The sequence below is a fragment of the Ambystoma mexicanum genome, chromosome 1q (assembly GCF_040938575.1).
Source record: "Ambystoma mexicanum isolate Mex_15411 chromosome 1q, UKY_AmexF1_1, whole genome shotgun sequence".
In the NCBI taxonomy this organism is placed as follows: Eukaryota; Metazoa; Chordata; class Amphibia; order Caudata; family Ambystomatidae; genus Ambystoma; species Ambystoma mexicanum.
Window position 1 is genome coordinate 1,238,229,087 of NC_090922.1, and position 27,202 is coordinate 1,238,256,288.

Below are 27,202 nucleotides of genomic sequence, written 5' to 3' on the forward strand. Positions count from 1 at the left end.
GAATGGAAGCAACAGGGATGCCTGTGTAGGAGGGAAGCCAATGGAGCAACAAGTGCTGCCGGAGCAAGACGCCAAATATCGGTGAGTGTTGGTGGGGAAAGACACTCAGAAGCCGGGGCACTCCGGGCAGGCTGCGTGCAGCTAATAAAACGCTGTTTGAATGAAAGCTTCAAAGCAAGATGACTTATATATTGAATACAGAACTGTATGGAAGTTGAAAACAGCACTAAAACTGTACATATTGAATACCGAACTGAACAGAAGATTTAAACAGTGTTAAACAACACATATGTAATGCTGAACTGAATGAAAGTTTAAAACAGTGCTAAGCCAAGCCGATAGAATTTCAAATTGACTGAAAACCTAACATTTAAAAACACATATTGAATATTGAGCTGAAATATAAACGTTTTAGGCAAAGCAAAGTGCTAATCAAGGCTAAAGAGGAAAATGCCCATATGAAAGGAACCTATGGGGAAAAGAACTAGCGTGAAGGAGTACAACCAAAGGTGGGACATGAACAAGACCACCACAAAGTGAACTTTGGGAGTAAATGCAGTGTGGCAAGGCCAAAGACTGGCAATAGGTGTGTGACACGTTATGGCAGAGCCAAGAGGCTAACCAGGAGAAGCCAGAGGAGTGTAAATACTGCACAGAAATCCAAGAGGCCAACAAGGAGAAACTAAGGGAATGTGACTTGGTACACAGGGGCAAATGCATAGGAACCTGTGTGGGCTGAAGAGCCACTGGGCCCTGGTTGCGCGACCTGTGATGAGTAAACCGTGTGGTCTGACAACTGCAGATAGACCAGTGAGCCCTACATTGTGAAAGATAGACACTGTGAAACCAACCAAGAAGGAGCACTGCAAGTGAACTGATGATGTAAACCAGGAGGAGGGTCAGGTTGACCCAGAGTTAAGTTGAACTTTGAAAGACTTGAGTCACACATTGATTGCTACATTGAAGTCTTGGGGAAGGGAACCCTGAGACTGGATGAACTACAACTACTGTCTTGAGGACAGGACTTCAAGACCCCTTTTGTTTAAACTGTGTTACTTTGAACGTGGGGAAGGGAGCCCTGAGGAGTTTGTGGAACTGTTTGATCTTGAACAAGGTAAATTCTTAATCTTTTTGTGGAACTTTATTGAAGTTCGCTAAGGCGAGCTGAAGAATACGTTGGGGACTTTGTGCTGATCATAATTTCTTTGATTATTGACACCCCTGCACACCGTTTAGCTTTAGTTGTGAGGGCAAGTATAGGTTTTGGACACAGAACTCTTTGACTCAGACTTTCCTTAGTTGTGTTCAAGTATGGAAACCCAACCTCTGAAGCCTGAAAAGTAGATCCACGCAGGCCTGGCATGTGGCCACCTTTGCACCAGACCCGCAGATGAACTGGCCTGCTGTTAAATCTCAGTTACCAGTTTAAAAGGTATCCACTAAGGATGTAATTTGTTTTCTGACTATGAGAACATTCAGGCATGTAATTGCTGATTTTACCATAGCCGGTAAGATAGCTATAGCTGGTAAGGTAGCTCACTGGGTTGAGCTACTGTGATGCATGTGTGATCTGCAGATTCCAATCCCGCCAAAGTCTACTCAGCCTTTCATCTTTCATCCTTATGAGGTTGATAAATGAGTAGCAACACAGGTTGGGTGATATTGTATGTATATTTGTTTTATATAAAGCGCTTAAGCGTTAGTGCTTTATAATAATACATCATTATCATTTGGCCTTGGACGTCTGCATGCATTCAAAGTAATTTGGTAATATGGGCCTATACACACTGATATTAACGATACATGTGGTGATCCATTCTTGTATGAAGTGTATATCGCATTACAGTGATATCGTAACCATATTTTAGGAGTGTACTTAGGAACAATGCTATGTGATGCCACTTCCTGTTATGTCAAGGGGTGAAAGGTTGTGTTCCATTGCTTCCTGTGATTTCACTTCAGGGTGGGGTCAAATGACATCACTTCCTGATATGTCATCAGAGGTAAAGGGTTGTGTGGTGTCACTTCGACTAGCCCTGGCATTTTGGTGAAATGGCGTCCCTGGTTAATATCTTTTGTTTGAACTTTAGGTCTGTTGTCTGTGTTTTGCTTCATGATGCCTTGATATCTTGAAAAAAACGTAACGTGTGGGCAGAGTAGACTGGCCTATTAAAGAAATGTCAAACTGGCTTTAAGGGGCACAGTATTACTCACAATATATGTGCTCTCCACTATATTATGACAGAACTGTACCGATGCCCTAACAAAAGACTTTGTTTCATTGACTACACCAAGGTATTTGATTCTGTCTCGTTCCCGCACCTATGGACTAAGTTACATCCTCTCCTTTTATATTACATAAAAGCATTGCATAGGGACACATCACGAGGGGACGATCACTCGTGCTATGACAACAAATCGGGAACTACAACAGAGGTGTGCTCTTGCACCCTGCTATAAGTCTCTGATATGGATGATGTGATGAAATTTGCCCGTAACTTCCCTCCTTGTATTGGTGGTGAACAAACCCCATGGCTGACATATGCCGATGATACTATTAGAATACACCGCTATACGGCTTCAGCGATCGATAGATGTACTCTCCTCCTTTGCGACCAACAACCACATGGCAATCAATAACTCCAAATCAAAGATCTTAGTCATTGGAGATTAATCCAAAAAAAAAACATTTGCTTGTTACACCATAGAAGTGGTTGATAGTTATATTTACCTGGGCTTTCCAATTAAATCGCGTCCCTCAATCACTTTTTATGGTGACCAGGCTAGGCCCAAAATCTTTTAAAAGTGGCTGGTCATCAACAAGTTAATAAACAAGAAAGGTGGAAATAACATGGAGGGTTTACTGACCATCTACTGTACGAGTATCATTCCAGGGGTACTGTACAGTTTGGAGGCCCTTTCTGATTGTCATGTGGAGTGGTTCGGAAGGAATGGAGGGAAACAATATTTGTTCTATGCTGGGAGTTCCTAACACAGTACCGGGAGAGGCATTACAATGTAAATTGGTGTTGCCATCTATTTGGTCATTGCGCACCTTCCAACGGTGCAAGCTCTTTCTGCAAATTAGGCTTTTGGGGCAGGATACCAACACCCTCCTTGGGCTTATAGTGAACAGTATTTGTAAAGGGAAGCCAAATGCCTTTTTGCAGGAATTGCAAAAATCATATCGAACATTACCCTATCCGTGGAACGGATAATGGACATGCCTAACGCTGTGGTGTTTTTGAAAAAACAAACTAGAGATTGGGATGGAGCACATAACATGTCAAAACTGGAGAGAAAGAAAAGATGCCAAGAGTACTGTATGCAAGGCTTCCAATTACAATCTCTTTGCACTTATTTATCCAAACTGGGTGTAGGTAATCTAAGACGGTTTATCATATACATGAGATTTAATATTCTTTAAACCCTTGAACTTACTGGGAGCTGGACAAAAATCCCCCACGATTAGACTGTGTCGTTTGTGCCATGTCTCAGTTGAAACCAGCCGGCATTTATTAAAATCCTGTCCAAGCTTAACGTTGCACTATCATAAAGGATACCAGATGTTGATTGGTCACAAGAAATTGGTAGATGCCGACAAATTCTGGAGTGACCTTTACGGGGCGGAATCACTGGTCCTCACCTCAACTGCCTTTTATATTTGGAAGGTGATACTGACTGAACTGGCAGCTGAACCTTTAATATTTTAGTTTGATTTACATCATAGCTGGGCTACAAAGAAACAGGCCTGATTCTGAAACTAGGGTAAACCATAATAATACCTCTGTGTACACTATACAGATTCTTAACGAGATTGTGCTTACTTCTTGATTTGGAATTTAACTGTTAAAGGATGTTTTGTATTTGATATGATATAAGAAGTCATTTATAATGCGCCAGTACACATGTGTTTCTAGGCGCGACACGACAAGGAAGGGTACGGAGGGAGGACAAGACAAACAATCTTACTAGGCATTGTGTCATTCAGATCATGCATGTGCAGTAACGCAAAGTGCATGGGAAGGCAGCGGGGAAGTGCAAGGGGACAGGAAGGGGAAAGTGCAATCAGGGCAGCATTGCTCTAAGTAAGTGCAGCGCAACTCTGGGTAAGTGCAAGGAGGTAGGGGACTGTAGAGGTTACAGTTACAGCCTTTTGACAATGCAGGGGAGACTGGTCAGAGAGGATCCTGCTATCCAGTGAGACTCTCAGGGTAACCAAGCAACCAGTCGGCGCAGCAGCCAGGTAGGTTAGCAGTGAAGGGAGGGAGAGAAAGCAGAGGAGAAAAGGAAGGTCTTGAGCTGCTTCCAGAACTTCAGGTGGTCCGGCTAGTTTGAGGGCGGCAGGGAGGCCGTTCCATAGGGTGGGACCTGCAGAGGGAAGTGTTCTACCCCTTCTCTCTACATGCAGAAGCGTCGGCCCCCCGGAGAGTTGGAGGCAGCGGAGTGAACGGCTCGAGAAGGAAGGCATTTAGAAAGAGAGTATTGAATGTATTGCTGGCCATGGACCCAGAAAACCTTGGGGACGATGCAGAGGGTCTTGAACTTGATCTTTGCAGCCACCAGGAGCCAGTGGAGAGATTTCAGGGCTGGCGAGACATCGTCCCTGGGCTTGAGGCCAAGGATAAGTCTTGCGTTCCTATTCTGGATTAGTTGCAGAGGGCGGAGAGTAGAGGGAGGCAGATTGAGAAAGATGCTGTTACTGTAGTCCAACCTAGAGAGAACCATGGCTCTAGAGACAATGAGATTCTGGGGGAAAGTGAGAAAAGGAAGAGTACTTCTGAGGAGGTGCAGCTGGTAATGGGCCTTCTTGGAAAGGTCAGTGATGTGAGGAGATTAGGAGAGTGGAGTCGAAAATTACCCCCAGGTTTCTTGCCTCGCAAGAAGGTGTGCACTAGGAACCCAACCGGCCCATAGCTGGGGGTTGCCCAATAGCGCTGTAAGATGAGGCAGCAGCACCCGTGAGATGGATGGGGATGCAGATTAGTACTCTCGCATCAAATCAATAATGACAACTCAATGGTTTGGCAAAGGGAGTCCGTTTAATGACAAGCAGAAAAAACGTGGAGTTAATAAATATCAGCAATCGCTCGATCTTCCTTCTCGCTTCAACGCCAATTAATTTCATAAAAAAACACATCATTTATACTAAAAACTCATCATCGCTGACGTGTAACGCTTAAAATGTTGCACGCAATTCTACTGGTTCTAGGAAGGTAACTTTAATATAGGTGCTATATCTGTATATGGTAACGAAGTGATGTGATTGGATAAACAGTGTCAGGTGGGGCATCTAAGCCCTTCCTTAAAAATGGCTACTGTAGACATCACTAAAAGTATAACGTCTCATTGGTTCTACTAACTATAGCACCCTAGATTACTTGGTCCACTATAATTGGGTTGGCATCAATCCCAATTATACTTTTCCACTAGCCTAGCAGTGTGCAGAATAGCCGGCCAGGTGCAGGGAGTTCGCCTGCACCCCCAGCCTCCCTCCAATTATTGCAACAATCATCCATCACTTCAGTGGTCATGTGTCTATTATTTCTTTATATTTTGGCCTCGAGACTGCTTCTTGGTCTGGAAAAGTTAAGGCGTCTGGGCATGGCACAAATCCATGCGTAGGTGTGAAAGTTTCATCCCTTCTGCATGCTCGCTCACGTGATTTCGACACTGTGCAATCGTCCTTTTCTCCATGTAATTTGTGTATTTGATTTATTTTTGTCAGCCATCTGCCTTCTGTGGCTTATCTTGACCTTTCAGAATAGGATACTCTGTTCTTCTCTTCATTAATTGTATCCACTGTTGGGCTATTTCAGCTGGTACGACCATGGCTTCTTGGCATGATTTGCCTTCGTCTGAGTTTCTCTCTGTTCTTAATTCTCGATTTTTCTGCGGCGAAGCTCTCCTCTTGAGACCTTGTAACCTTTGGTCGGTTCTGCTCTTGTGCATAGTGGAAGTATACTTATATAAAAATGCTTTCTTGAGGTAGATATGTATAGGTGGCGCTTGTTGCAGTCTATCTTGCTACTACTCTTAGCAAGCCTCACGATTTTCTTAGCTTCTTCCGGTTCCTTGCATATGTCCACGTGTAAATTGGCTGAATATCTTCATCACGTTCATGGCATAAGTTTCTTACATTTGACATCAATTGTTTCACTTTAAACTCAAGATGTCAATTATCCATGGTGTTTCGTCTCTTCATTATTCATAGATCATATCATCTTCTATATGTGAGTCAGTCCGGGTTCTTGTGACATCACCATTCGTCTTCTTTTAGTACCTTCTTGGCTTCTTCAGGTATTGCATTTGGACAATCGTCATTCTGTCTCATTTGTCGATATGGTTTTCTCAATGGGTACCTCACTGTCCAGGTTTTCTTAGGTGTTGGTACTTCAAAATGGGTGGTAGGAGTGCAAAGCGTGCTTGGAGCTCCTCTACAAAGGTAAAGGAAGAGCGCCCATGGAGGGTGATCAGTGTGAGAGAGAAAGCGGGAGCAGGAGTCCTGTTGAGAAGAATATCTGTCTTACTGGCATTAAGGCAGAGATCGTTGGAGGTGCACCAACCTTGAATCACGGATAGACAGTCTGGAATGTGCGAGAGAGGAGAGGAGAGGAGGGTGTAGGGAGCCTGAAAGAGAGCTGTGTGTCATCCGCATAACACTGAAAGTTAGAGCAGAAGGTAGAGGTTAGGTGGGCCAAAGGTGCTATGCAGACGTTGAAGAGCCAGGGTGAGAAGTTAGAGCCCTGGTGAACACCACATATGGAGATAGAGATGGCAGAGATAAAGGACGCAAGTTGGACCTGGGAGGGTGGGTCCAGGAGTAAAGAGGTCAACCACTCCAGGGCCTGATCTGTGATGCCCAGGTTCTCACAGAGTTGATTGATCAGGATGGTGTGATTGACTGTGTCGAAAGCAGAAGAAAGGTCAAGGAGGATGAGGACAGAAGGGGTTCTAGTTTCGAGTAGATCTTCATGGGTGTTCAGGAGAGCAGTTTCCATGCCTCTGGCTGCTCTGAAGCCAGACTGGTGGTCATAATATAATATACCATGTTGACATGGAGACAGCCAACAGTTTCAGTGTGGAGTGTAAGCTGGGGGATGGCCAGCCTTTCCAGACGTGCCCTGGAAAGCAGTGATAGAGATCGGGCGATAGTTAGCGAGACACGCAGGTGGGGGTGCACAAGATAGTGCTTGAGGAGAGAGGGGAAAGTGCCAGTGGTGAAAGAGTGATTGCAGGAATCGACCAAGGCTGGAGCAAGGATTTCAATGTGGTACTTGATTGTTAGGTGTTATCGGAGGGAAAGATGAGAAAGGAGGAGAGAGGGAGTGGTGGCCAGAGGGGGGCTGGGAGTGGTAGAGGAAGGGGAGAGCGAGGTCAGTATGTCCTGAGTTTTAGTAGTGAAGTGAGAAGCCAGGGCCGTACAGAGGGCCTGGGAGGGAATAGGAGATGTGGAGACTGCAGAAGGATTGGCCAGCTCCTTGCAGATTTTAAAGAGTTTGGCTGTGTTGTGACAGGCCGCTGAGACGGAGGCTTGTACGTGGACTCTCATCTTGGTCAGAACGGAGTCTGTATTGCCTTTGGAGCGGGTGGCAGGCCAGTTTGTCAGAGGATGCACCCGAAGCCCTCCACTTCCTCTCAGCCACCCTGCACGGCAAGGTCGAAGTCCTATCAAGAGTTGCACTTGGAGGTAGACTTCAGATGGATTCTCATGGCAGGGGCAAGGATGTCCCATTGTTGGAAATGGCAAGATGCAGATTAGAGAGGGCTGTGTCAGGGTGGGAGTAGGAGGAGCACAGAAGGTCGAGGCAAAGGCATCCACTGACGCACGCTTCATGGGTCGAATGACTGAGAAGGTAGGTGGCAGTGCTGCAGTGGGCTCTGCCTGGGGGAGTGTCAGGTGAGAGCAAAGAAAAAAATGGTCAGTACAAGAGAGAGGAGTAGTTAGAGGGTTAGAGAGAGGGATGTCTGAGGAGATGGGAAACATCCAAGTTGTGTCCGGCAGTGTGTGTTGGACCCGAGGGTAAAATAAAGTGGGAGAGAAAGTCTGAGAGGTTGCAGAAGAGCCCAGAGGAGGGATTCGAAGCATCCAGGTGGATGTTGAGGTCTCTGAGACAGAGAAGTTGAGAGGTAGAGGCAAGGAGAGATGTGGAGCAGTCAGCCATCTCGGAGAGGAATAGGGCAGCCTGGCCAAGTTGCCTATAGATGGTGGCCACAGTCAGAGGAAGGCCAAGAGAGATAAAGAGCCTGCGGACCAGGCATTCCAAGGAGTAGTAAGCCTGCATAGGAATGACAGAGGTAGGGACCAATTCCGGAAAGATGAGAGCTACCCCCTTCCGGGTCGGTTGGTTCTGGGTACGGAGAGGATATTGTAGCCATCAGGGAGGAGAGTGTCACAACTCGTGACAGAGCTTGCTGTGAACCATGTCTCAGTGAGGGAAACGGCATCCATGTCAAGCTTTTGGGGGAGGTGACAGATGTCAGAGGAGTGTTTGACAGAGGAGCGAGAGTTGAGACTGGCAACGTGGAGCAAGTTGCCGCATTTGAAAGACTTCCGGGGAGGGGTACAAGCTTGAGGTACACTCGGCAGAAGTGGTAGAGGGGCCCAAGAGTTCACAAAGGTGATAGCAGGTGGTGGCAAGGTAGCCAGAGAGGAGGAGGATGGTGGCAGAGATGAGGTGGTGTCAGAGGAGCGAGAAAGGTGACGGTAGGAGCAGGAAGAGATGGAAGGAAGTTGGTAAGACTCGGGAGACGCCTATCAAAAAGGAGGAGATTGGACTGAGGCCCCTGGACCAGGACAGTGCCATTAATCTAGACATTAATGATAGTCTTGCAGGCGTGGAAGAAGAGGGGGAGGGCGAGGGTCAGACATTGGGGAACATACAAAAGGAATAGACAGGTGACACACAACAGTAAAGGGAACCCCAAGCAGGGTGGTGACCTAGAAATTGGGAGAGAACTTAGTGAGATAACCCAGCAGCAATGCAAAACACGCAGATTCAACTTTCCTAAAAAGGGGAAAAACGCCAGGTTTTTAACACCGCAACAGTGCAAGGACTGTGAATATCAAGGGGACAAGTTTGGGGAGGCTAAGCAAATAGGTTACTAAGATGCTGTGGTTAGAGAGATGACAAGGCGTGAAAAGGGTGTGGGTCCGTTTCAAAGTGTCAGGGAGTACTGCACCCCATTGCCCCCTACATAATTGGTTGCAGCAGGTTGATGGCTGCAGGCTCCTAGCTTCCCCGGCGGACACTGGCAGCCACTATCTAGAGCTACTTCTGGGAGACGTCCTTTCCCTCTGGGTTCTAGGCAGAGGGGGTGCTGCCACAGCAGGGGCTGACTATGTGGATGTCTAGGATGTCCAGGTTGGCCAATGGGAGCGCGGTGGGTGGGAGGCCGAGGGGAGGCCAGCAACCAGGAAGAGGAGACAAGGGGGGAGGGGGGTGGAAAGCACACATGCTACAGCGCCAACGCAGTAATGGAGAAACAAATTATTCAGTGCCTAAGGCAGGCATGAACTCGCCCCACCACTGGAGGATGGGTAATGGTGCTGGGGCAGAGAGAGAGAGGAACCCTCACTGCAGGTCGGGCCAAATGGCCATTGTGAGCGCAGTGGGCAGGAGGGAGGGGGGAAGCCAGCACCCAGGAAGAGGAGACAAGGGGACGGGGAGTGGAAGGTTCACACACTGCGGCTCCAACACAGTAATTTTTTACACATTATTTCAGTGCCTAAGGCAGGCACAAACTCACCCCAGCACCGGACGATGGGAAATGACTCTTTTAAATGTTTCATAATTATATGAATCTCTTTTTAGCAGAAATGGAATTTTAACTGTGAAATGTATTTTTTTCAAAATGTTTTCGGAGGAATGTATAATTTCAAATGTGTATTTCCAAACATTTGTGTAATGTGGTGAAGGTGTGTCTAACCAATGCACGATAAATAAAATAAAAAATAAAAAGAATAAAACAAAATACACTTGTTCCAACTGTCCCCTTATCTCATACAGTCTTGGTATAGCTCTCCCTTTGAATATGTTCATTAGGGTTGACTTGCTCCAACCTTCCCATATTGACATCTCGTACATAAGGATTTGTCCAACTTCTGACTTTCATCAGGTTGATTAGTATTTATTTGCTTGTGGTAATACTTTCTCCAGCTTTCCCCACATTGACCTCATACACGAGGACGTGTGCAAGTTCTGTATTTGTACTTTAATTGGTCAGTATTCAAAAGGTTTTGTTTACTTACATGTTTGTCGGAACGCCTTGGGGCCCACAATGGCTCTGAGCAGACTCACTGGTGTCTTACAGCATTCCCGACATGTGGCATGTTGATGCAAAAAAGCTTCCACTTTGGGTCCTCCTCCCTCGCACTGCAAACTCTCCTCCAGTGCTCCTGACCGCTCTGCGCTCACCCGCTGACAGGGATGCTCTTTCTCGGCACAGCGGTGCCTCCAGTAGCTCTCTTGCCAGTCCTTGCACCGTGCCCACTGCGTTGATTGGCCTCTCGCCACGGCGGTAAATCCTTGTGTGCATCTGTCTGGAAATGCCTGTGTTCTCCAGCACGGTCCATCCCCGTGCTGCCTGCTTTTCCGGATCTGCTTTCCTCTTTGGCTCTCCTGCTTTACCAAATGCGGACACCATTTTTAAATGTCCTGCACACTCAGGCTGCTTCATAACAACTAGTCCGCATGGTTAGCTTTGTCTATCTGTCAATCTGCATTGACGTCTTCTCCGACTCAGTAGTTGAGGCTTTATGGGAGTTGGAGTCCATAGGTTTTCTAGGTTTCCCAAAGTGATATTGGTTAGGGTTTTTATTTGAAAAAACATTAGAGATGGGGTACGTTAGGTGTGTGTAGGAGGTATGAATTGGCTTCTGACTGGAATGACAGTATGCCATCAGAAGTGTAGGTGCCATAGGGTTTTCCTCATAAGGGTGGTAGGAAAAACTGCGTCTCTACTAATGGAGTCATCACCTCCACCCGGCATTTGTCGCCTCCCACATGATCCTCCCTCATAGTACCACCCCCAGGGTCAGGATCAGGTAGCGGTTGCCGTCCCCTGGCCATGTGGGAGGAGATCATTACTGGGGAATCAGTGATGACTGCAGGATTCTTCACACTATCCTCTAACATTGATTTTGAGAAAGTTCCTAACTTAGCATTTGTGTGTAAATGTCATGACAAGCACCGAATAGACGTTTTGGCATGGCGCGAAAGCTAGTCGATCAGGAAAAGAAGTCCATCAAATCTGGTGGAATGATAGATTTGTTGTGTAAAGATTCAAATTTGGTCTGGTTTTGTCATGTTTTCCTCAAGTCCTGTGTTCAATATATTTCTCTATTGTGGCGAGTTAAAGAAACTCCCCGTCCTTTTTTGCATGAGGGGGCTGAGCCAGATGGTACTTGATTGGTCCATTCACTAGCCTGCGTGCCTCCTAGATGGTGGAAGAAGTGGGATTGCCTGGTCATGTATTTTCCTCAGAGTTAAAGTATCCCATTGAAGCAGAAAGAATCTTATTTCTCTTTATAGAGTAATTGAATTGCATGTTCCAGCATGCCCTACGAGTGTCAAACTTCCATTATGAAGAACGTAGCAGATGTGAGTGTGTTATGAATAATATCAGAATGCCCTTAAATGTGCACAATGGAGACCAGGAGTTTTTTTTAAAACTTCCCTGCCGTAGTACTGTAACTGGCATGAAACGCAAAGAAAAATTTGAACTGCAGATATTCAGAAAGTGCACAAATGTTCAAGTTCAAAAGGAAAGGTGTAACTACAGTTACAGACATAACTACAGTTCAGGACATTGCTTCGTTGCTCATTAAATATGAAAAACCCAAAAATAGTTGTTCACGGTTTCGTGGGGGCAACGAAAACGAGGCTAGTGTAATTGTTTAATTTGAAGTGACATCAGATGCACGCACACCTCAGGGGTACAGGAGTGTGCCTTCCCAATGCAACACACAGTGGATGTACCCTGTGATAAGATGGCCGCCTCCAGCACCGTACCCAAACACTGTGCCCCAACAAGCAGCTTTCCAGATGCAGATTGGACGCCAGCAGAGCCCATAAGGACCACTGACCGTAGCCGGGAGGCGAAGCCGACTCTATAAGGCTGTGATCAAAGGCCAATAACCCTCTCTGCAGCTCTCTGCTGCACGCTGTAATTGCCGTAAGCCAAAGTGGTCTCTGTCTTCCCAGACCAGCTGCAAAGCAAAGGTAAGTCTGACTGGTACTCATGGATTGCTGTCGCCTATCTCTTTGTTCTGAGGGATTTGCACGCCTCCTTTGCCCACACTACTATCCATTGCCAGGCCCCACCCCTTTGATCCCCCCGAAACTTCTTGCAGGAATCCTCACAGGACTGACTCGCTATGCTCACTCGTCAGCATAGCCCAAAGCCAACGAGCTGACCCCGACTACAAACCCATGCCACCCCTCCGCACAACCTTCAATCGCTACTTCAAGTGGGCTGACCTTAGTACACGTTCCGTTACCCTTACCATGGTTGTAAAACCACACTGCATAGCTCAGTGCCACCACCCTGCAGAACCTCTCGCCCACAGCAATGCCGCGTTAATGGCGAGACTCCATGCCCCAGTGACTCACCATCCCAGTACAGGGATGCAGGATTACAATACCACATGGACGACCACCCCCAACAACCCCCTGGCCACTGACCACAATGGTCACAGCCTCCCAGTGCGAAGACCTCACGTTAGTCACCCGCTAACACCTAGACCTAAACCTATCACAGTCACGACAAGGAAGAACCCCCTACCGCCTTCGCTCCTCATGCCCCCACACAGTATAGAAGCAACCACCCCCAACACGTTGGCAGCCTATAGGCCAGCCAAACCCATCCCATCCCACCGCCCAGTCAGCCTAGATACAAGGAACCAACACCTGGGTCTCAGATTGCACCCTCGACATGTGCAACCCTTTAAGAACAAGCCCACAAGATCAGCCCCACCCAAAGACAGCAGTCACACTCACAAGACACCCACGCTACCTTCAACAGCAATGAAATGCCCCCACCTCACTAATAACTCCCAAGGCCCCCACGCTAGAAACAATTCAATGAACGCAAGTTCACCACTCCCAATGGTACCTTGGACAGACAATAGCAAGCCACAAGTGCAGACCCGTCCCCCTCTGGCAATTAAAATGACCCCTCCCTGCGCCCTATTCAAAGAATCTCTCATTAACGCCAGATCAATTCCCAGCCACTCCCCTTGACATCAACGACCTCATTACCTCCCAGAATCTAGACCCATTAGCCATCTCCGAAACCTGGCTCAACCAAGCCTCTGGCCTGACCCTATCTTTAGCCCTTCTGGGGCTTCACAATACTGATATGCGATAGACCCAATACTAAGGACGGAGGCGTAGCACTCATCTTTAGAGACTCCTTCCACATAACATACATCGACAGGGCTCTGGGTCGGGGACTGCAAGCTCCTCTCAGTCAAACTCACCTGCTCCCAGTCCGACTGCACCACCATTCACATTATCTATCGACCCGGAGGACCTACCAATGCCTCCAAAGCAGATCTCTTGCACATGATAGGGGAGAACATTAAACCTTCCTCAAGGATCATAATCCTGGGGAACTTGAACCTAGGACTCTATGACCCCACTGACACAAGAGCCTTTGCTGTGGCCAACACACTATCAGACCTAGGCTTCAGAAACTGTGTCCTCACCCCTACACACACTAGAGGCAGAACTTTAGATTGGAGACAGTCAAATCTCCATCACAGCCAATGTCTTGTGTCCATGGTCAGGCCACTATTTCATCAGCTTTACCTTCCCCCAGCGGAAAAGTCAGACCCCCAGCCCAGCCATGCCTCAATCCTTGTCAAGCAGCACCCAGAAGATATCCAAAGAATCCATTTCTCCCTCCTCGATCTGCTCCGCCCAGAATCTCTTAACTCCACAGACCCAGATGTAATAGTGATATCTACACCAGCACCCTCACAAAAGCGGTGGACCTGGTAGCCCCACTACTCTTGCGGAAAGCAAAACCAGCCGGTCATATCAGCACCTGGTTCAACGAAGATCTCCAGGCCTTGCGCAATAAATTATTGTGTTTGGTTGAAACAACCTTTTACAAAAATGATTCACAACTGAATTCTTACTTTAGATAAGCAAAAGAGAAATTCAAGAGAAAGAAACAATACCAAAAATGAAGAAACAACATATTACCATCGACAAAACACATTACAAAAATACCTCTAGTTATCACAAATAAAACAATTCATTACAAAGCAATATTTAAAATTAAACAGCGATAAAAATCTAAAAAGAAAATAAATTTTTCCTGTAAAATTTACCTTAATCCTAAACACTATTATAGATCAACATAGCATTACTCTACATTTCCAAGCAACAATCCTAAACGATAATTTCATTATTTTTGAAGAACAGAAAAGAAGAGGAGAGACCTACATAACATTTAGGCATATTCAAAGTAGTTTAATCGACAATATTGCAGCTGGCAAGCACCTGCACAACTGCAATTGTTAGAGGATTGTGGACGTCAGCAATTAGACAGTCCCAGAACATTTCTGGTATGAAGTTAGCACTCTTAAAACCAAATCTAGTGAACAGTCGAGATCTGGCTTTTTCGGTTCCTTGAAAGTCCATTAACAGATGTTTTAAAGTTTGGGCTTTCGGATTCGAACATCTATCACATAGCTTTAAAGATCACCTTGTCCTCTTTGTGCCAAGACTTCACCAGTTCTTGCTACATTTAATCAGATTCTGAGGAAATTGTTCCTTATTTTCTAGTCTGGAAATTTAACCAAATAACTTGGAATGAAGCCCAGATTCTTTTCTTCTACTATAAATTGATTGGATCTTGCTTTGGCCTGCATCAAGTCGATTGTTGTAATCCAATCCATTTCTGCCAACTTTTTTTTGGCCTTGCAGGGATTATGTAGAGTATCCAGATCTGTTCTTGCCTTCGATAATTCACCATGGGCCCATTCTTCCAATTTACTTAATCCCTCCGAACCACCCCTATCAGAATGCTCTCTGATGTCCCCGTATAGAGAGTTCTCCTGTGCAACTGAGATAAGCCTAAAGAGAGACATTTACAAAATTGGCTTTTAAGGATCTTAACCCTAGTTCAAATCTGAGAAGACCCATTGAAACACTCATGGAAAGATTGAGAACTTTCTTCCACACCATTCCCTCCCATTTCTGCCAATCTGTATGTCATAAGAGGGGTTTAGTTTCAAGCCCATAAAGTATTACTGGTATAACTTTTGCTTTATAAAACCGAATCAATGGAAGTATAGAAAATGTACAATATTTTACTAGAATTTTTTTCATTTTTCATCTGGCCCAATAATGACATTTTATTTTGCAGGTCCTTTTCCACCTTACAAATTGCAAGAGAGGCATATATTTTGAAGCCTAGATATAACAGCTCTTCTACTCTCTCGATTTGCTGACCTCCTATCTCCCAATGACTGCAAGGAATTTTTTTACAGCTTTGTCTGAACACCAGAATCTTTGTTTTTTTTGGATTAAGGGCTAAACCATTCTCCCTAGCTTAACTGTTCAGTCTATTAAGTAATCTCTGCAGTCCCACAGGAGAACAATCTAGAAGAACCACATCATCCGCGTATGCCAGCCAGTGAACTCAAGATCTTCCGATCACTGCACTGGCCAACGCACATGGTTTCAGGCAGTACCCTGCGTCTGCCAAATATAAATTGAAAAACAGCGGGGCACCCAAACAACCCTGCCGAACCTCCTTTTCCACTCTAATAGACTCAGACAAATTACCTTGCTCATCAAGTCGAACTCTGTTGGTATTGTCTTTGTGGAACTCGATCAGCATGGCGAGCAACCCCTCAGGAATATCCTAAGCTCTTAACTTTGCCCTCAGTCTACTCCTGTCCACCTGGTCAAAAGCTCTAGAGAAGTCCACCCAGACCCCATACAATAGATTTCCTCCAGGCTTACCCGTCTTCTCTGAAATGACATTGAGAGCGACCCCATTTAAGGCTGTTGAAAGCCCCTTTCGAAAGCCAGTCTGGTACTTAGAGAGGATCTTATGATCTTTTACCCATTTCTCCACCTCACGCAACAGGATCTTCATGAAGAGTTTTCCATCAATATCTAAAAGTGCGATTGGATGATAATTGATTGGTAACATACGATCCCCCCTTTGAAAAGTGGAATTATTATGTCTGACTTCCAGGTGGAAGGAGGTGCTTTCTTGAGTAGAATTTCCCCAAATAACCAGACTAACAGTTTGGCCCAAGTAGTTGGATTCTCTTTTAACACTAAATATGTGAGCCCATTTGGACCGGCTGCTTTGGAGGACGAGCTCTTCCTAATAATTTCCTCCAAACTCTGTATGTCTAGCGGAAGTTCCCATTTCACACTTTCCGATGGTATGGAAATAGGAGTTTTACATGAGCCGAAGGTGAGAGAGAGAGATTCCACCCAGAGCTTTTCAGGGACCAGGTTACAAAGTGAGCTTTTTTGAGCTACCCTCCAATGAGTTTATCACCTTCCAAAATTGACCAGAATCCATATTAGCCACCAACTTCAGCATGAATTCACTGTCATGCTGGAGACACAAGGCCTTCCTTCCCACCGACCATTGTTTGTACAACTGGCGTAGTGCTTTAGATTTTTTTCTCTGTTCAGTCATACTGATACTCATGTTCAGCTTTGTTAACCTCCTTAGCTCTTGATTCAAACGTTTTTTAATCAGCATGGTAGCTTCATCAAAAGTGTGACGATGCACTTGCGTTTTCCCTCCTCCTCCCACACTTGGCGGACAGGTGGACCAGATACATTTAGTGAAACTGGCCGCGGTGCAGTTACGCCTTAGAATATAGTCAGGAGTTTCACTGAGGCAAAGCTGCATTCAAAAAGATAGCAACTCAATACAAGCAGGCCATTATTACTACCAAAGCGAATGCCTATAACACTAGAATAGCTAACGCCAGCTCCAACTCCCAGGAACTATTTAAAATCCTTAGGGAACTAGAATCACCCTCATCCCCCCTGACACCATTTCCAAAGATGAGAACTGGTGCTGGAAGATCTAGGACGCTATGCGCCTGAAAATCTGTACAGTCCAGCAGAAAATTGAAAAGAAACAAGCCCTGACCAAAGTACTCACCCGCCACGCTCCCCCTCCAAATCACCCAAGACACCTCTATTCCGCTTTAGAGAAATCTCAGTACTAGAAATGGCCAACATCATTAGAAACCTAAAACCCTCCAGGTGCAAAGAGGACATCTGCCCAGCCAATATTATTAAAGATTGGCCAGAAACCTTATTACCGTTTATCACCAAATTCATCAACGCCTCCTTCACAAGTAGCCGAGCCCCACCAGAATCCTGAGTCCTCCCACCGCTAAAATAACACAGCACTCGACCCGTCCATCCCTAAAGACTACCGTCCCATCACCAAAGTTCAATTCCTGTAAGAAATTCTAGACAGAGCAGCATACATCCAAATGCAGTCTTACTTAGAAGATAGCCAAATCTTGGGGATGCACCAATCGTGCTTCACACCAGGCCATGGCACTGAAACAGCGCTGCTTGACATAAATAACTGTTAGACATGTTCAAAGACGAGGGAAAACCTGCTCTCCTCCTCCTATTAGAACTCTCAGCTGCCTTCGACCGGGTTAATCACAAAACCTTATGCCATCGCTCATAGACGCAGCCAACATCTCATGAGAGGTGACATCATGGGTAGCATCCTTCCTGGAGGGTAGATCCACAAGTGTTTTCTCCGACTTGGCCAGCGCACCACCCATACCCACCCCCTTCAGAGTCCCACAAGGGTCCTGTATCTCCCCCGCCCTATACAACATATTCACTAAGCCCATCTTTGACCTCCTAGACAGCATCGGCATATCCTACACGAGCTATGCCGATTACACACAAATTCTCCTACACCCGACAGGCAGTTATGAGGAAGACTCCCATACCATACCATTGACGTACCTTTAACAGCGCTCAATCAGCAATGCAGTCTTAGATGGCAGAACCTTTCCTGTGCCCTACTAGTGGGCTCTCCAGCTACGCTCAAGAATCTCGATCCCCAATTTTCTGCCTTTACCATTGATGGGACACAGATCCCCACCTCAGCATCAGTAAAAACTCTGGGTGTTCACCTAGATGCATCTCTCGCCCTCACCAAGCAAGTGAATGTGATCGCCTCGTCAACAGCATACACAGCCAGGCTTATCAACGCTGCTAGGCACTTCTTGACTCCAGCCAGCTGCTTAACAATTACCCGAGTGATCACCAGGGCCAGACTGGATTATTGCTATGCCCTATTTGCGGGGACCTCCAAACAGGACTTAAAGGAAATACAGACAATCCAAAGAAATGCCCTTCGGGCTGCAGTTAACATCATGAAAGAGACCACATCTCTGCTATGAGGAAGAAAGTGCACTGGCTCCCAATAAGGGAAAGGATCATATTCAAAATCCTTTCAGTCATACACAAATGCCTATCTAACACAGCACCCCAATACCTGTCCCAATAAATTGTGAGATCCAAATCCAACAGACCAATCAAAACCACCCAAGCTCACCGCCTGGCCCTACCAAGAGTAAAAAGAGCCAGAGAAGGAGGCTCAAGCTACCCGACTGTGGCAACGATCAACTGGAATGCCCTTCCACCTGCTTTAAAAGCAAACCATCTTAGTGGCCATTGAGCAAAGCCCTAAAAACCTGGCTATTTGCCGAAGATGCGTGGCTTCTGTGACCCTTGCAGTTCCTGCTCGCCATTGGTGTCTTTGGGCTCAAACAGCATTGAGGCTGCCTTTCTTCCTCTTCCTGTAGTTGCGTCACCTGCCTCTGCATACCATCTCCTGAAGTCTGCCCTCCTCTGTCTCTTCTGTTAGCCGGTCGGCTCCACGTACCTTGCACCAGCTTTGTGATCCCACAGTTGGCACTGAGAGAAGTAGGGTTCTCCAGCCAGCGTTACTCTCTGTAGCGGTAGCAGATTAAAACTTCCTGCTTTCAGCTGTATTTTCCCAGTGAGGGAGCCTCCAGCTTTTCTCTGGCACACTGCAGGAGCCAGGGGGTCACTCCCTTTTTGAGGCCCAAGCGGTTCCTGGGCTTTCTTGCTTTTATACTGGTTCTGGGCAAAAGGATTTTGGGAAAGACTAGATTGCTGTATGTGGTTCTTACATGTAGTCCTCATTCCTCCATTCTTCTCCCTCGTCACAGTACTGATCTGATAACTCCCTTGTGAGTCATTGGGGATCTTTCTCATCACAGTACTTGGCAAGTGATCTTCATTCAGGATACTCCTATTCTTCCTCATCCCTCTAATTTTCAGGGGAAAGGTAGGATAAGTACAACTCATGAATCCATTAGGGACCGGATTATCTTTAGGGTTGTAGGAAGGGGGGTCTACGGTCCCTTGAGTTGGTTTTGGGTCTGGGGAGATTTCTAATGCCATCCTACTATATGCCATAAGGGATTGGGGTATTCTAGGGTTGTTGTTAGTCCCTGATGAAAAGGGGGCATTACAGGTTTCATCTGGCAAATTACCTTTACCTCCATGAGAGTTGTCTCCCCCTCTGTGATCCTCCCTCTAATTACCGTCCCCAGGGTTCAGATCAGAAAACATCCGCCTTGTCCTGGCCACATTAGGGAAGGCTTCCCCGATGGAAGCAGTGATGACAATGCCAGATTCATCAGAGATGACCGCTTGCATGTTTTTTCTGTTTTAGCACCTGTCAAGACGCCATCCCTAGATTAAATGATGCACATGCCAGAGCAGAAAAGGTGCAACCCATTTCTACATCTTCCTCAAGTGGCAAAAAACAGGTGTGAGCTGGAGTCAGATATTATGACGCGTGAAGGAGTTTTCATTTAGTTGGACTTCATCAATGTGAGGTCACCAAGTACTCTATGTACTGCTATATATACATGGACTTAAGTCCTTTAGCTGCAATCTATTTCTGCATTAATTAGTTAATTAATTCATGATAAAGGCCATTTCTAAAGTGTGTTCAGCTTTAGGGGGTCTTCACAAAGTTTGCGAGTAGGACTGACTGAGCAGGATTCTTGACTATAGCCTCTAACAAGAGCCTTTGTAAACATTTGAAAATTCTTGGTCTTGCCAATTTCCACTGGAGTGGCTTTGCAATTTTATAGGCTTGCGACCAGCATGAACTTCCTCAATTTCTACAGATTTTCACTCTTGGGTAGAGTCAGTGGGAACAAGAGCTTAAATCTTCATTTTTGGAGGATGTATATATAGCCTTGTGTGCTCGATGGTATGCATGATCTGGACTCTTTCACATACTGTAGTAGCAGAGCACAGTGAAGTGGGCACAGTCCAGAAGAGGTATTGCCATACTTTCAAAGATGTACTTATGTATTTCAGATTCTTGGCAAAGTGATTATCATATTTCATCATATCATATTTCATCAAAGTCAAATGTAAGTGTTCTTTTCTCTGAAGATCAATCACTTTTTATCTCATCGGATTTCTCCTTTATAAGTAACACTTCAGTCAGGATACTTCACTTAAAAAGATATGCTTTAGTTAGGATGGTTATACAACAGTTCATCAAAACACGGTAGTGGAATTGCCACTTCTTTTACACCACAACCTTCTACCACATTCACAGTACTTCAAATGATCGTCTTCCTGGTCCACTCACCTGCCAGGACTAACCACTATTGTCCCTTTCCTGGGCTACTCGCCTGCCCGGATAACACTCCTACTACTACAATTTGTACTCTGTGGTAAGACGTGTTCCAAACTTGAATCCTCAAAGAAAAGAGTTGAAATAACAACTGCTTCTTGGTTTAGTCTTCTGACTTTCAATACAATTGGCTTATAGCTTCTTTCACATTTATATTGCACCAAAGGACATTGATTCTTACATTAATCTGTTTGCCCTAGGCAATGCAGGTTACAGTTCTCTCCCCCTTGATTGCTTTTACAAGGAGGGCTTTGCTTTTGCAGTCTCTCGTTTCTATCCATACAACGTTTTGGCTGCTGGCAATGTAGTTTACAACTTTCTCCCACGGGGTATCTTGTTTTGGGAACATCTTATTTAAATTGCCTCAGTGTCACTCTCTGCATTCTTTGGCAATGCCGGTTACAATGTCCCCTGATTGGATATCCCTCTTTGGGAACGATGTGTCCCCTTTGCTTTACTATTGCCCTTGTTTGGCTTGGGCAATGTGGGTAACAGTTTTCCCTTATTTGACATCTCTTAATAGGAGAGTGTGCCCAATTAGCTTTAATTCAAATGTTCGTAATTCATAAAGTTCGTTACTACCTTGCAGTCCCCTTTGTAGTGCCCCAGGTTCACCTGTATCGGGCCAACTCACTGGTATATCTGGCGTCTCCTTCAGTCTCGCCAGTGCGGCTTCTTCCTTCGTAGGGACTTCCTCAGTGTTTGGCAGCTCCTGTCAATCTGCAGTCGCTCGCGCTGACGGTCAATGGAGATTTCACAGCTACGTGCGCTCCCCGGTGCAAACCTTACAATGGAGCAGCTCACAGGACACAGAGAGCTTCTCTCTCCCTCCGGTTAGCAGGCCTCAAAACCGCTCCTCTGCATAAACCAGGTCTCCCGACATTTGTCACGTTTTCTGAACAGCGTCCCGCTGTCAGCATAGCAGAACTCATTACGACAACTAGATCACTCATTACAGTCTGGTAACTCTAGACCCCTCTTCCTCGTCTCAGTACTAGTCCATAATCTTCTTGTTTGTTTGAAAATCAAAACGATCAATCTGACAGTAAGCCATTGAGACTGTGTGATCATTAGGGACATTTTTCAGAGGGTTCTCCCAGTCCTCCTGACCCGAGTCTCCTCCTATGTGATACTCCTGCATTGTACCAACTCCAGGGTCAGGATCAGGTAGCGGCTGCCTTTCCCTGGCCACATGAGAAGAGGTCCAGGTGAGGGTCTTTGGGATGATCACCTCAGATTCATCACAGTCCACTGACCGTTTCCCATTCATCTTCTTAAGGCTCCTAATTCTCCTTGACCTGTCCACTGCCTTTGACACTGGGGATCACTCTGATCTCCTTAATACTCTCTTGTTGGGATTCATGATCAAGCCCTTGACAGGATTGAATCCTACCTGTCTCCTTACCAGTTCTCTGTCTCCTTGAGCAACACCACTCCACCCACTCCAACTGTTCCACAAGACTCTATCTTGGATTCTCTCCTCTTTACACTCTACACCACTACCCTTTGGGGACTAATTTCCTCCTTTGGGTTCTCGTACCAACTCTTCAGACGGCACCCAAATCTTCATCTCTTTCCCCAAACTCTGTGCTTATCTCTCTATCAACATTTCCAACTCTCTCTCGCTGCCATTAATATTGGATGGCTTCGCACTCTCTGATGTTAAACTCTGCAAAAACAGAGGTACTGTTCTTCCCTGCCAAATACTCTCTCTCATCTCGTCTCCTGTCAATACAGTTCCCACCTGACACTCTCCCCTACTCTTCTGCAGATAGAAAATGCAGTGTCATCTATAACCCTACTCACATCTTCTCTACTTGCATCTCCAAGTCTGCAATGGCGGCTTGACTCAACCTCCTAAGTATTAGGAAAGTCATGCACCACCTTCCTTTCAACACTGCCAAGCATCTCTTAACGACTCTTGTCTTCTCTTAACTGGACTACTTTGCAAGCATTTTCTTTGGTCTTCCCAACTATGCTTTCTGGCCTCTCGACAAAATCATTAACTTTGCAACCAGGACACTCTTTGAACTCACTCACTTCCTACCTACTTCCTCATACTGTCACGAGGCTGGATGGCTGACCATGCAAAACAGGGCCAGATTTAAATTTCTTCTCCTGGTTCACAAAATCTATCCACGGTAGGGTACCACCATATCTATTTTCCTCTATCCAACTCTACAAACCTTCTCGCAATCTCTTTTCTGCCAGCTTGACTACCCTTGTGGCACCTCACCCTGCCAGTGTTTTCTCTCACTTCCACTTTCTCTCTTCTTGCTCCATTTAAATGGAATTCTCTTCCCTGAACATCCGAGAAACAGTCCGAAAGGATTTGTTCAAACCCAAACTAAAGGTTTTGCTCTTTGTCTCCGAGTTACCTTCTTAACCTACCTCTCATCTGCCTTCTAGCTAAAATGTTTCCCTTGCCTCTAGCATGCCTCTGTCCTTCACTTTCTCTGCCTCTCCTCAAGCACTTCATCCATCATGGTCACATTCCTAACACTGGTTCCACCTAATGTTGGTTGTTCTTAATATATGTAGGCCCACACATGTATTGTCCCAGGTGACTGTTCCATTTACTCCCCTCCACAACCTGGTCAGACTGTAACACAAGCTCACCCCATTGTAAGAAGTTCACTGCTTCCGGTGAATGCAGACATGGAAATAATACAGACAGAAATCAAATCTTTGTACGTATAACTTATGTTCTCGTATTTGAAATATATTTAAAAAATGAATTTATGTTGGTACACCATAGTATTTTCCACCACTTGATTGACTCGTGCTTCTGCAGCATTTGAAGATATTGGAAACTTTGCAAATAAAAGAGATATACTTATTTGGCATAGAAAAAACGAATGTATACAGTGCCTGATGTTTTAGATTACTAACGCATTAAGACAGAGTATTATTTGGTGTGTATATACGTTTAAGGATGTCTAGTGGTGGATGTGTACCTCTCACACTGTTGCCATGCTGTAGCCCAGTCTTGATTCAGTTTGAAGAATATTGAAAATTACAAGCCTATTGGATTGCCCATTCAGAGCAGTGTGGTATGAATTTCTACTTTATCAATGCAGAATATTTTCAGGATATTCATAACATAGCTCTTAAAAATAATAATCTCTCTAAAAAGGACCATCATTATGAGTATTGTAAATAAAAGAGCCATTGTTCATGATCCTTTGTAAGGGAACTGCCCGCATGTCTAATTCTTGTTACGATATATCCGTTAGATAGTTGTAGCTGAAAGATGAGGAACATGATTTTTAAGGAATGCCATGTTCACTTAATTTAAAGTGGCTAAATTGCAATGCTTAATAACACATTAATGGCTGAGGCACTGGCTTAACCTCTATTTGGCTGCAAAGAAAATTACAATGTTGTCGTCATTTTTCAAGAAAAGAACCACATACAGGAGGGCACTGGACTGAAGCTGTCGAGAGTGGGGTTATCACTTTAAACGTTACTTCTTGAAACCACCTCATCAGTTAGACTTATTGCATAACTTCTGCATGCGATGCCTCTCTTCATTGATGCTTAATATATGTTTACTTCTTTGTTAGCCTTTATCTGGATACTTTGTTTTTTTTCGTTATTTCAGAGCGCAAAGGATCTTGGTCAGAGAGAAGGAATTCCAGTATTGTTGGGAGACGCTCCTTGGAGAGAACTACCAGTGGAGATGATGCCTGTAACCTGACTGGCTTCAGACCGGCCACACTGACTGTTACAAACTTCTTTAAACAGGTACAAAGTGTTGATCTGCTCAAATGTTTCACACCACGTGTCTATATTGAAGAAGCACACTCCGACAATACAGTGCAGCTGATTCTAACACTAAGGGCCACATTACACACCGAGAGGATGACCTTCTGTGGGGGTTACTTATTTGGGTTGCTAATTGACTAGGAGCAACAAAAGATCTTTGAGACCCCAAGTCATAGGCAATGTTGGTGGACACCGTCTCCTGCAGCAGCTGTGTTCCTATTTCAGATATGATTTGTATTCATATTTATTGGAACTCCTTTCTTCTCTCAATGGCATAATGAAGGTGGCTCCCAAAGATGTATAATAGCAGGAGATTTCAACTGTTTTTGTCCTGATGTACATGTAACTGATGGCAATAAGATTAATGTTAGGACATGGATTTCCTCAGATCAACATAGAAAGAAAAGGACCAAAGAAATCTTATAGTGGAATGCACGCACGCAAGCAAGCGTGGAATATGATAAGTGTTAATGGTAATTTACAGGAGGAAATACCAAGTAACTTTACATGGGCTAGAGGAAATGTGCAATCGACTGTTTATTTTACAGTGTGCACTGTATAAGTGTTCAATTGCTGTAATGAAAGAATTGATGCTAGTGATTATTCGCGTCTGATGTTGCACATGAACAGGCCGACTTCCATAACCACGTAAAATCTGGACATCGCTGCTTTATAGTCTAACAAAGCCAAACATAAGAATGTGTTAGTGTCAGTCAAATAAAGCTAATTATAACATCTCTTTGGTAAAGTATTTAAAATGCTTCTTTAGGGAGAATCCAATCCCCTTTGATGATCCTTTTATGTTTAAACACATTTTTGAAAAATCATTTGATCTTTATGCCCCCTGAAGTAGATAGATACAACAACTGACCTAATCATCATTATCACTTCAATGTGAAAGTGAAGGAAAAGAAAAGGGAATTTAAGAGAAATCTGAGTGCCCTAGTAACTAGTGTACCAAAGGATGAGGTTATTCTGTCAACACTTGAAATACAACTTTATAAACTGGATAAAGGGGAATAAACTTCAATAACAAATATCCAGTAATCACAGAATGTAACACACCATGAAAGCTAAGAAAACAGGGAACTTCTGGGAACTTATAAACTCTAACCCTACTCATCAAATTAATTACCAGTCTAATCCCGTAGAGGTGACACAATGGATTTCACATTTTGAATACATTTATGGTGTGAGGGAGCTAGCACTCCTCATTCATTTATGTTGGACTTGGGCTGACAATCGGTTATAGTTGGAGGTGTAAGTTTGTGATGTTTCAAGTTTGCGGAGAGGGTCTTTTTTTTAAGAAAAAGCCATATGCAAATGACTGATTTGTATTTTTGTATGGTGGATAAGGTGGAGAGAAATTGGAGGTTAGTCAAAAAGGTGGGGAGGGATCTTGTGTTTTCTGTAGTGCTTTCAAATTATTGGTCTTGCTGGCGGTTGTGTTATAGTGAGAGGTATTTGGCTTTAGTGATTGAGGTATGAAGATGTCCTGTGCTGATGTCCCATGTCTTTTCTTGATATTAGGTCTCTGTTGAGTTGGTAGAGTGAGATTTTGGTTAGGAGGCATTCTGCTCCTTAACCTTCAAGTGCTTGTGAGCGATGCAGAATTCCTTTCATTGGATACTTTTTTGGATTGGTAGTTAGTGCGGTGCTCTGAGAGCTGGGATCATGTGCGCCCTCCTGTTTAGTCTCAATAGAATTCTACCTGCTGTATTTTGGATCCATTGAGGGTTTTTTGTGAGGTAATCCATCATATCTAGTGTAAGGGTGCAGAAGGAGGAGATTGACACACAGGTGGCATGATTGTTGGCATAAAAATGTATTTAATCAAAATATAGAGGAAACCCATCCCTCCCTAACTATAAGAGGGGTTTCCCTGCCTTAACCAATGAACTAATGATTCTGTCCGAATTTCCACGTAAATGAAGAGTCCATCGCTGTGTCAAAATGCCTGCTGCTGTCCCTCACACGTGTTACTAAACTAAAGAAGTAGTGGATATTGGTCCAGTAGAATGATAATCATAATGATAATGATAGTTTATTTGTATAGCGCCTATACACAATGTGTTTCAAAGTGCTTCATGCAGGGAGGGAGCATGGGAGAATACAGTTACATTCTTACAAGTCCTTGAAACAGTTCAGAATGTGAAAAATAACTATCAAATCATAACAGATAGTACAAGTGCATGGAGCAATAAGGGAGAGGAGAGGGAGGAAGAAAGGAGACAAAACTAGCAGTAACAGTACTATGCCTGACGGCAATTGTTGCAGTGCAAGAGTGACAAAAAGAGGTGGCAGGTGGGGGGAGGGGGGAGAGGAGAGAAGGGGTAAGGAGAGGAACAAAACAAGTGACTATCCATTTAAGGTCAACGACTATTCAAGATAGTGGTGGGGAGGGAGGGGGGGAGAAAACACGAGGGGAAAGGGGGGACACACAAGCTATTATCAGAGGTGAAGGGACTGATGGGAATAGTAAGTGCTAAGATATATTTAGAGGTGGAGGGGGGGTGGGGGAGGGGGGCCAAGACGGCAGCAAAGACAGGCACTACGAATTACTATGCCTGACAGCAATTGGGGTAGTGCCAGAAATTGACATAGGGAGGGAATGAAAGGGAAGGAGGGGAGGATGAGGTGAGGGAGAGGGAGGAGAGAAGGGGGGGTGGGCACAGGTAGTAAGGCAGGAAGGGGAGAGGAGGGGCAAGGGAAT

The 27,202-nt window shown here is 45.0% G+C and overlaps 1 protein-coding gene across 14 annotated transcripts in view; it reads left to right on the forward strand.

Annotated features, from left to right (window-relative positions):
- Window positions 1–27,202, forward strand: part of DOCK7 (dedicator of cytokinesis 7) — a 1,498,361-nt gene that overhangs the window by 554,179 nt on the left and 916,980 nt on the right. For all 14 annotated transcript variants that reach the window (XM_069642017.1, XM_069642019.1, XM_069642018.1 and 11 more), the window contains one exon: window positions 24,326–24,468. In XM_069642017.1, coding sequence (XP_069498118.1) covers window positions 24,326–24,468 — 143 coding nt within the window. The remainder of the gene's footprint in view (window positions 1–24,325; window positions 24,469–27,202) is intronic.